This window comes from Sciurus vulgaris, assembly GCF_902686455.1.
Source record: "Sciurus vulgaris genome assembly, chromosome: 2".
Taxonomy (NCBI): Eukaryota; Metazoa; Chordata; class Mammalia; order Rodentia; family Sciuridae; genus Sciurus; species Sciurus vulgaris.
The window spans coordinates 62,736,097-62,748,004 of record NC_136462.1 but is presented as its reverse complement, the minus strand read 5'-3'; the positions used below and the strand labels follow the sequence as shown (position 1 = coordinate 62,748,004).

At 36.5% G+C, this 11,908-nt stretch overlaps 1 protein-coding gene across 1 annotated transcript; it reads left to right on the top strand.

Moving 5' to 3' along the window:
* The first annotated feature begins 1,090 nt into the window (after positions 1–1,090).
* Positions 1,091–3,760, top strand: LOC306652935 (cyclin-J-like). The gene has a single exon (XM_079125599.1). It carries the CDS (start codon positions 1,136–1,138, stop codon positions 2,285–2,287), a length of 1,152 nt encoding a protein of 383 aa, XP_078981725.1. The 5' UTR covers positions 1,091–1,135; the 3' UTR covers positions 2,288–3,760.
* Positions 3,761–11,908: the final 8,148 nt, after the last annotated feature.

Sequence of the window (11,908 nt, the reverse complement as noted above, 5' to 3'; positions counted from 1 at the left end):
AATCAACAAACAAATACATGAAAAAATGTTCAACATCACTAGCAATCAGAGAAATGCAAATCAAAACTACTCTTAAGATTTTATCTCACTTCAGTCAGAATGGCAGTTATCAAGAATATAAGTAAAATAAATGTTGGTGAGCATGTGAGGGGAAAAGGTACACTTATATGTATCTGGTGGGACTCTATATTGGTGCAACTACTCTGGAAAGTGGTATGGAGATTCCTCAGAAAACTTAGAATGGAACCACCATTTGACCCAGCTATCCCACTCCTTGCTATATACCCAAAGGACTTAAAATCAACTATAGCATTGCAGCCACATCAATGTTTATAGCAGCTCAACTCACAGTAGCTAAACTGTGGAACCAACCTAGGTGTCTATCAACTGATGAATGGATAAAGAATATGTGGTATACATACATAATGGAATATTGCTCAGCTTTAAAGAAGAATGAAATTATGGCATTTGCTGTAAATGGATGGATCTGGAGAATATCATACTAAGTGAAATAAGCCAATCCCCAAAATCCCAAGGACTGACTGTTTTCTCTGATATGAAATTCTAATTCACAATGCAGGGGTGCCTAGGGAAGAATAGAGTTACTTTGTATTAGGTAGAGGGCAGTGAAGGGAGGTGAGGAATATGAGGGTGGGGAGAATAGTAGAATGAATCTGACATTGTTATCCTGTGTACATATATGTCTACATGACCTGTGTGATTCTACATCATGTACAACCAGAAGAATGAGAAATTATACCCCATATAGGAATGATGTGTTAAAATGCATTCTACACTCATATATAGCTAATTAGAACCAATAAAATTCAAATTTAATAAAAAATTAGTAGGAAGGGAAAAATAAGAGTAGGAGCAGAAATATCTGAAATAGTACAGCTAAAAGTTGCTAAAAGAATCTAACAAGTCTAATCAGGAAAAAACAAGAACACAAAAATAAATATCAATAGAAAGGGCAAACAATGGGCGGCGCGAGCGCCCCGGCGTTGGGCCCGAGCTGAGGCTGCTGCATCGCTGCCGACTGTCCGCAGCATGAGCGGGGCCGGCGGGGCTGGGGCTGCGAAGGCCGCGGTTCCGGACAAGTTGCCGCGTCTGGCTAGGCACGCCGCGGGGTCCCATGGAGCTGGAGGGGCAGTGGTGGCGAGGACAACTGGCTGCTGATATTCACCAAGCGCTTCGGTACAAGGAGCTGAAGTTGCCCTCCTACAAAGGCCAGTCCCCTCAACTAAGTCTCAGAAGGTATTTTGCTGACTTGATTGCCATTGTGAGCAATCGCTTCACACTCTGCCCTTCTGCCCGACATCTTGCTGTCTATTTGCTGGACTTGTTTATGGATCGTTATGACATCTCTATCCAGCAGCTACATCTAGTTGCGCTTTCCTGTCTGCTTCTAGCAAGTAAATTTGAAGAGAAAGAAGATAGTGTGCCTAAGCTGGAGCAGCTCAACAGCCTGGGTTGTATGACTAATATGAATCTAGTGTTAACAAAACAAAATTTGCTACATATGGAACTATTATTATTAGAAACCTTTCAGTGGAACCTCTGCCTTCCAACAGCTGCCCATTTTATTGAGTATTATCTGTCTGAAGCAGTACATGAAACAGATCTTCATGATGGCTGGCCAATGATTTGCTTGGAAAAAACAAAACTCTACATGGCCAAATATGCAGATTACTTCCTGGAAGTATCTCTGCAAGATTATGCCTTTCTAAATTATGCACCTTCTTTAGTAGCTGCTGCATGTGTGGCTTCTTCAAGGATTATACTTCGTCTTTCTCCAACGTGGCCTACAAGACTACGTCGTCTTACTGCTTACTCCTGGGATTTCTTAGTGCAGTGTATCGAACGACTGTTGATTGCTCATGATAATGATGTAAAAGAAGCAAACAAACAGAGAGGACAGGCAGGCCCTCAGTCAGCACAACTAGGTGTGTTCCAGACAGCCTCCCAGCCCTCACTGCCGGTTCATTTTCAACAACCTCAGTATCTCCCTCAGACTCAGCAGACCTCACTGCAGTATCGCCATCCTGTATCGGAACAACCAAGCTGTCAGCAGATCGTATCTACCACACACACCTCATCTTACACACTACAGACATGTCCCACTGGCTTCCAAACTAGTGTTCAGGGCCTTGGGCACGTACAAACTGGTGTTGGGATGTCCCTAGCAATACCAGTAGAAGTTAAACCCTGTCTGAGTGTTTCTTATAACTGGAGTTACCAGATAAATGAACATTATCCTTGTATTACCCCATGCTTTGAAAGGTGATTATATACAAAGGCAGTGACCAACCTAGACTGTCTTGTGACTTGAAGCTCTGGGGCAAACTTTAAACTTCTCTTCAGAAGGAAAGGGATCTGCCAGAAGACTGAATATCCCTTTCAGTGCACCATGAATATCTAGGAGGACTAAGCAAACACTTAACAGTATGTGTCAAATCCTGTTACAAAATCCTGTATGACAGATATGTTCAAGCCTGGCTGATGGTCCAATTTATTTCACATATTTTCAATTCAACAAAAAATTTGGACAGACTCCAATTTGCCATATTGAGGTTTGACCTGTGGTAGGCTCTGGGCCTTACGTTGGTTTATATGTCAAAGACTATAATGATTATCTGTGGACTTGCCAAACCGTCTTTTATGAAGGAAAGTTACAGTATTAATTTTTGAAGAGATCCTTTGTTTATTCTGCAGTTTTGAGTTTTCTTTTTTACCTACAGATTAATTTCTAAGGCTAGACTCGTGAATTGATATGCTATACCAATCTGTGCAGTAAAATTTTTTTCAGATGATTCAATATAACTTCCTATCATAAATAATATAGGTATCTGAATTTATGTACTAAATTTAGGGGTGGAGTAGATTCCATGTCTTGAAATCATGGTCATAATTTTTGTTTGATTGCTTGCTAGTTTTTTCCCCTAAGTGATCAGCCTCAAACCTTTAAAATTAAAACACATTAACTCAGGGAATTTGTACTACTTGGAAACATTTAACTGTAATGCAACATGCTTTGGTAATGTTATAGTGTGAACTACCTTTATAACATAGGTTAAATTCTCCTATGCTAGAATGTGTTTTCCAATGAGAACATAATATTGTAGCACAGAATGAATGAAGTGGTGGTTCCTATGATTCATAATATGTATATAGGTTTTGCATTTCTCAGTGCAATCAGTGATTTATATTCAGATTTGATAATACTCTTAAAAGTTTTTTCAAGGGAAGACATAACTATAAAATATCAGTACTAGAATAAAGTCCCGTAGATTTATTTTGGAGTGGAGGGTGGCCAGGGTAGTACTCAGGTTGTGCTAGCACAGCACTTTGTTATGTGGAAGACAGGTTTTATAAGCAACCATGGAATCCAGCTAGTTGGTCTAAACAGGCAAGTGTACAGATTACTAAATTTCAGTAGATGCTTTCATTACATTGGGCCCACAACTGCCCTGGCATATTTCACTGTACTGATAAAGAGTGAAAATACATAATAGTCATGTTAGCAAGGGCAACTTGGGAGAAAACATTTTGAGGGAATAAACTTAAAAAGTTTTTTAAAAAAAAGTAATAACTGATAAGCTGTATACATTGCTCTCTTATCAGTGGGAGAAGAGCGATTTGGTGGAGGGATGCTTTCTGGTTTAAAAATTATTAAGGTGTGTCTATTTGTGTTTTTTTAAAGATAGCACTTGAATAGAGGGGCATCTGCATGGCAGATATGCAATCACCACAATGTGCATTGAAGACAAAAATAACGCTGTTGTGGGTATGCAGCAGAAGTCTCAGTAATCAAGCCAGTGGCCTTTGTGAGGAAGGGAAGGGGCTAACATGGCAGTGGACTGATCCAAATGGCTCCAGGAGTTGAGTGTGGGTGGGTGGCTTCTGCCAGCATGAATTCTTAGAGAAATGTCTTTTCCTTAAAAGGAAAATAACTTTTATATTTAGAGTACATCAGGCATGATGTGCATTTATTAGTCTGGTAAATAAAAAGCCAGTCAGGTAAGAACACTCGCTCATGGCAGTTTTCAAGCATGGAAATTGCTTTCTTAAAGTGTCATCACTTTTCCTCTAAAAAGGCTGCTAATTAGAGCAGGTTTAGTAGTTCTTACCTTAAGAAAACTTGAATTATTTGGGGGAAAATACTTTCAAAAGATAATGTCTTTCACATTCACAAACCCAGCAACCTGGAGTCCAATTTTCAGTATTTTAACTACCTCAGTAATGCTGTGAATGTAAGATATTGGGATAGAGATCCTGACTTGAAACAACAACCAGTGCCTGTGGTGATTTAATGTCGTCAAATGCTTTTATTGATTGGTTTATATGTCATTCTTGTTATAGACGAATATGCCTTTTTTAAAAGCTTATTAACACTTTTCCCAATTTATATTTAAAAAAGCTAAATAACACTGGATTAATCTTGGGGGGGGGGAGAGAATAAAATAATTGATTACTATTGCTGCATACCCAGGGTGGGTGGGTTGGCTGGAAAACCAGAACTGTTTTTAAAACATTAGGTTTCATTATAAATACAACTCACAAGTGTTAGCTTTGGGAGGGGGTTGGGTGGGGGAGTTGTGTGGGTTTGGTTTTGTTTAATTTATTGATTGATTAGTCTGTAAAGTTGTTCGGTTTTTTTGTTGTTTTGGGTTTTTTTTTTGTTTTGTTTTGTTTTTTTGGTTTTATTTTGTTTTGTTTTGTTTTGAGATTACTGGACCATCATTAAATGTGTACTGTGAAGAGATTAATATGTATCAAGGGCTTTACCAAAGTCCACTAAATAAACACTACTCAAGTACAAAAAAAAAAAAAAAAAATAGAAAGGGCAGTATCAAAACAACCCTCCAGAGGCTAAAAATATATTAAGGTAATATTACAACCGTAGGCTAACATATGTAATAACTTATATAACATGATCTATTTTAGAGAAGGATCTATACTGTTGAGAAGAAAGTGTATTCAGTCGTTGATGGATGAAATATTCTACATCTGTTAAGTTTAAGTCATCAATTATATTTTTTAGTTCAATAGCTTCTTCATTTAGTTTTTAGAGTATTTATCCAGTGGTGACAGAGGCACGTTAAAGTCTCCCAGTATTATTGTGTTGTGGTCTATTTGATTCTTGAAATTGAGAAGGGTTTGTTTGATGCTTCATCGTTTGGGGCATAAATATTTATAATTATTATGTCTTGTTGACATATAGTTCCTTAAGCAGTATGAAATGTCCTTTGACTCTTATGTTTAATTTTGGTTTAAAGTCTACTTTATCTGTTATGAGGACAGAAACCCCTGCTTGTTTATGAGCTCTGTGTGAATGATACATGTTTTCCCCCATTTTTTTATCTTCTGTCTGTGGATGTCTTTGCCTATGAAGTGAGTTTCATGAAGAAGCATATTGTTGGGTCCTGTTTTTTAATCCAATCTGCCAGTCTGGGTCTTTTGATTGATAAAAGTTTAGGCCATTTATTCAATGTTATTATTAAGAAATGATTTTTATTCCCTGTCACTTTTGTTTGTTTCTGGTTTTTACTTTGAATTAGTTTCTCCTGACTATTCTTCTAGTGTAGTTCCTCCCTTTGCTGGTTTTCACTTTTATTTTTTGTTTCTTCTTTGTGAAATATTTTATTGAGAATGTTGTAGTGCAGGCTTTCTAGTTGTGAATTCTTTTAACTTTTGTTTATCATGGAAGGTTTCTATTTCATCACCAATGCTGAAATTTAATTTTGTTGGGTTTTGTATCTTGACTGGTATCCATTTTCTTTCAGAGCCTGGTATATATTATTCCAAGACCTCCTAGCTTTGAGGGTCTGGGTTGAGAAATCAGCTGTGATTCAGATAGGTTTCCATCTAAATGTAACTCCTTATTTTTCTCTGGCAGCCTTTAAAACTCTATCCTTATTCTGTATATTAAACCATTTTCATAATAATATGACTTGGTATGAGTCTGTTGTAATTTTGTACATTTGGGTCCTATAAGCCTCTTGTGTCTGATTTTCCATTTCATTCTTTAGGTTTGGGTAATTTTCTGATATTCTGTCATTGAAAAGGCATTCCTTTGATTTGTATTTCCAAGACTTCTTCTATCCCAATAAATCTTAAATTTGGTATTTTCAGGTTATCCCATATTTCTTGGAAGTCCTCTTCCTGGTCTCTTAACATCTTTTCTCCATGGTCAACTTTATTTTCAAGATTACATATTTTGACTTCATTGTCTGAAACTCTTCTAAGTGGTCTAGTGTGTTGGTGATGCTTTCCATTTTTTCGATTCTTTCATTTTGAGGATTTCTGCTTGATTTCATTTCAGAATCTCTGAAGTGGCACTTGTTATTTTAAGTCTTTTTGGTAACAGCCACTCTTATTGGGGTCAGGTAATAACTCCTTGTGGTTTTGGTTTGCATTTCCTTGATGATTAGTGATGTTGAACATTTTTTCATGTACTACTTCATTTTCTTAATCAGAGTAGTACATGAACATGATAACCAAAAGATATGGTACAAAAGTACTCCTGATTAAAATCATCTGTTTCTCCTCCCTTACTTCTATTATCAGGCCTACCCCCAGAAACATTTTAAATCATATGAGTATTTAGTTCTTGGGTAACTTTATATGATTTTATCCATACTTTTTGATTAATTAACTTTAGACATCATCTGTTTACTCCCTTTTTGAAAAGATAAAAATTTTATTTCAATTACTTTTCTCCCCTTCCCTTTCCCACATTTTATCAGCATTTGGTAATTAATTTTAATTTTTAGTATGTTTATACTAACCAGCTTATGCCATATAGTAATCATAATCTTTTGTCTATAATAAAGTAAAATAATTAGATAACTGTTCAGAAAATATTCAGTTCTTCCTTCTTTTCCACCTCCATGAAAGGGTAGATTTCTCCCTTAATAATTGATGCTGGGCTTGTACTTCTGAGTTGCTTTGACCAAAAGAACATGGACAGAAGTCATAGTACATCAATTTTGAGCTTGGGCCTTAAGAAGTCTCAAATGTTTCCACTTGTACCTTTGGGAGATTCTAACCACTGTATGAGCAAAACATGTCCAGACATCTGCTGCCCACCATCTGAGCCCCAGAAGGAGAAATATGGAACAGATGTCAACATGACCTGTGTGGCCTGAAACAGAGCTGCCCCAGTTGACCTACAAAATTTGTTTCTTGTGTGCTACTGAGATTTTGTGATTGGTTGTTAAGCAGAGAATGCTGATTAATATAAAAGTGGGTACCTACAAGTGGGGTGCTGATAAAAGGAAAACCTAAAACATGGTATTGACTTCAGTACTAGATGGTGGTCACCAAGAAAACTTCCTGGAGGCTGGAAAAAATGGTGAGCTGTGTTGTTTCATAACCAATCATTTTATAAGACTATTGTCTGAGGTAACATGAAAGTCAGAAAGTATAAGTAATGAAACTAGTACTGGGCAAGGAAATAATTTCCAGGCAGAATGTTGAAGCATAAGCTTAGTACTACTAGCTGCTCATGATAAGGTACTACATGAATAGCTCAGACTAGCACATCTGACCTCTTGGTCATAATTATACACATCCCTTTTATTCCATTACTTAGTTGTTCTTTTCCTGCTCCTCCTCCTCCTCTTCCTCCTCCTCCCCCTTCCTTTTCTTTCTCCCCCCGCTTCTTCCTCTTCCTCTTTTTCCTCTTCTTCATTCTTTCTTTTTGGTACTGGGGATTGGACCCAGGAGTGCTTAACCACTGAGCAACATCCACAGCCCTTTTTATTTTTATTATTTTGAGATAGGTCTCACTAAGTTTCTTAGGGCCTTGCTAAGTTACTGAGGCTGGCCTTGAACATTTGATTCTCCTGTCTTAGTTCTTCTTAATATGAATATATATGGAAGAACATGCCAGCTGTCAGGCTTTTCTTTAGTGTGATGGACAGGAAGCTGACTGTTGGTCTCCCAAATGGCATAAAGGAAGGCTTATTTCTGGGTCATTAAAACCCAGAAATATTAGTGATTTTTTTTCCCTCCCTCTCTTCCTTTCAAGAGAATGACACTAATAAGAATGCTAACCGCTGTAACAAGTAAGCCTGAAATTTTCAATGACCTAACAAAATAGCAAATTATTTATTTATTTTTACTCCTGTGACAATTCAAGAAAGTTGTTCTTCTCAGCAGGCAGCTTTCCCTTACATGATGATTTAGTGACCTGATACCTTCTGTCTTATGGTTCTGTTGTTCTTAAGGGAAACTGCTTTGTGATTCTGTGTCTCCTTACAGTGGCAGCGGGAGAGAATGGAGACAGGCACTTAACTGCCTTGGCCAGGAAGTGACATGTTACTTATGCTTACATTCCATTGACTAAAACAAGACATGTGGTCCTGTCTAGATGCAAGCGGGTTTAAGAAATGAAGTTTTTATTAGTGAGGTCCTAAGTGAATTAGTGAGACCCTGTCTCAAAATTGAAAAAATAAATAAAAAGGGCTGGGGATGTTGCTCAGTTATTGAGTGTTCTGGTGTTCAATCCCCAGTACTGGAAGGAAAAAAAAAAAAAATGATGTTTTTAAGTAAACAGCACTTTTAAAAAGTTGTACATATTAATGAGGTACCATGTCATGGTCTATAATCAGGTTGAACACACTTTAGTTTTTAACTAAACAGTGTCTTTTAAAACAGTAACTCTTTAAAGTTCATGCAGCAGAATGTCATAATGTTCCTTTGTATTGAGATTACTTTATAAGCACCTGATAATATTTTTCCTATTCATATGTAGGCTGTATTATAAAATTTATCACTGTAAACATCCATTTACAATAGCTTTCTTTAAGGTTTTCAACTAATATTTTTAACTGCTTAGCTTGTACCTGCACTTTTATTTGTCTCATGTTTTTAGTAAAGCAGTTTTGGGGAGGAAATTAATGCATATTTTATACATATAAAATACATATAATATTATATTAGTTGCATGGATTATATGTTATATAATTAATATAATGATTTTATATGTATATGTTACATTTATGGCCCTTTTTTGTTGATTCCTATAGCATTCTTAAACTCATAGAAACTTCATGGTTCTGCCTCTGAGCCATCTGAAGAAACGGCTGCTTTTATAGTTTTACATCTTCATATTATCTCCAGTCATTGAAAAAATATAGGCAGCTTTTGGATTCTGTTTATTATTAAAGAAACCTTTTAAAGTAATTTTTAATTTTTTTGGCACCAAGGATTAAATCCAGGGGCATTCAATCACTGAGCTACATCCCCAGTCCTTTTTTTATATTTTATTTAAAGACAGGTTCTCACTAAGTTGCTTATGTCCTTGCTAAGTTCCTGAGGCTGTCCTTGAACTTGTAATTCTCCTGCCTCAGCCTCCTGAGTTGTTGGGATTATAGATGTGCACAACCACATGTAATTTTTTTAAGGTGGACACCAACTTGAAGGAGATGTAGATTGATAGGGAGCAGGTGACCTGTCCATTGACCCTAGAGTCACTCTATACTATAGAAGAGGGTGTCAGAATTTTGGGCGATGGTTGGCTATCTTTGCCACAGAGGAAGTTTCTCTTTTTGTTATAATTTTTGTCTGGTGGCGAGTACTAGGTTCTGTGTATTTGCTCTGGGTGAAGATGGAAGAAGGTGGAATATGTGAGTAGTGTGGTCTTCCTATATTCAGATCTTTAGTTGATCTCTGTTCTTAGCCTTCCTTCTCACCTCTTCCCTCATTTCCACTAGAGACAGTTCCTGGGTGTGTCTGAGCCCAGATCTTTCTAGGATTCCAGAGGGCAGGTTGACTTTCATCCCAGTTGCAGCTTCTCCTGGTATGTTATGTCCTGTTTATGTGTCCATACTCTCCTATCTACTATTTCCCTTCAGAGATTTTTTTGAAATCTCTGGATAGCCAATGACCATCTCTTTTCCTAGCTAAGTTCTCGTCACTATTGCTGTCTTAAGTATCTCTACATTGTTTTTCATTTTAAGTGTCAGGATTTAGGTGAAGTGAATCTAAAACATCTTTGATTAGTACCCCAACGAATTTTAATTTTTAAAAAGATGTGCTGCTTGAACAAGATGTTTTTCCTACCCATAGGGAGAGGTCTTCTCTGGGTTCTGGAGGATACATGAAAAGATATATCATATAATCCCTACAACAAATGAATCCCTACTCTATTTCAACATTGCTGCCACTACTGTCTTAATCTTTCTATAATATTGATTGTGTCACATTTCTTTAGAAACTTCTGATGATTTCCCCTTGCTCATGCTTTCCTTTGTCAACTCTGCCTGTCAATACCTGTCCCTGTGCTGAAAGCAATGTGGTTCATTACATCAACAGGACACGTCCTTTCTCACCTGTTTCCTTACTCTTCAGAGTTACCATTCTTTTCATATCTGAGTCCTACTTAAACATAAATGTTGAATTCAGATTTCCCTCCCCCTTCAGTGACCGTTGTGACTATTCCAGACTTCACTTATCTTTTACCTCTGGTCAGCAACAAAGCTTATTATCTGTTATTTATTGTTATTTATCACTTGTTAGTATTTTTTCCCCCACAAATTATGGACTCCCTAAAGGAAAAGCCTATGATACATACCGTTTTGATTGCCCTACAGTGTCTAATATGGTGAAGAGTTTGTACTGGGTACAAAATAAATGTTTTCTGGCTCAAGCCCTGAATTGTTTGGTACCACTCAGAGTATGGTTCGTAGACTGATGGTGGTCCATGAATTATTTGTAACTGCTTTGCTGTAATATAAGTACAGAAACTGAACATAAGATTTAGAAACTTTTATAGCGACTCAAAAAAGTAATTTTATGTCCATTGAAATGTGTAATTTAAAAATATGTGGTTACTTTTTTTGCATATTATAAAATTTTTGATAATTTTAATTTAATTTTATACAAGTGGGAATCCACAATGAATTAGAAAAATTTTAAAAATGGCATCTCATCACAGTTAGTTTGAGAAGTACTAGTTGAGATTATGAGGGATATGAGAATTTATCAATGATCAGTCTGTTCAGAGCTAGTAGATGATCTCATGACAGAGAGCTCTACTATGTTCTGTGGTGACCAGGAAGAAAAAAAGTCCTGGCAGTTACAAATCATGTCAGCAGAAAGCTGGCCAGATGACAGGTAACCTGAACATTTCTTACTTATTTCTTACTGCTTGAGCTACAGCAGGATGAAGACTTTTCATTTTCCATATGTTTATGGCTGACTTTTTGGTGGACTAGTAGTAGTGAATACATTTTAAACTTCTCATGTTTGAAACATTTCTTTTTAACATAGCCTTTAAAAAATTAGATGGTTGGTTAATTAGAATGGCATTGCTGGATTTATTCCAACTTTAATATGAACCTAAATATTATAAATGTAGTAAAGAATAACTGATAAAAATTATTTTAAATTAAAAAATCTTTTAATTTTGTGTTCTTTTTAGATATATGTGACAGTATATTTTGACATATTGAACATACATGGATTAACTTATTTTATTAGGACCCCATTTTTGTGTTTGTACATTAGGACCCCATTTTTGTGTGTGTGGAGATTCACTGATGGTGTATTCATATGAACATAGGAAAGTATGTCCAATTCATTCTACTGTCTTTCCTATTCCTATTCCCACTCCCTCCCCTTCATTTCCCTTTGTCTAATACAATGAACTTCTGTACTTCTCTTCCCACTCTCTTATTGTGTGTTAGCATCACATATCAGAGAAAACATTTGGCCTTTGGTTTTTGGGGATTAGCTTATTTCACTTAGCATGATAGTCTCCAGATCCATCCATTTACTGGCAAAAGTCATATGGGAGGGAGGAGGGGTATGAAAAATTGTGGAATGAGACAAACATCATTACCCTATGTACATGTATGATTATATGAATGGTATGAATCTATGTACAACCATAGAAATG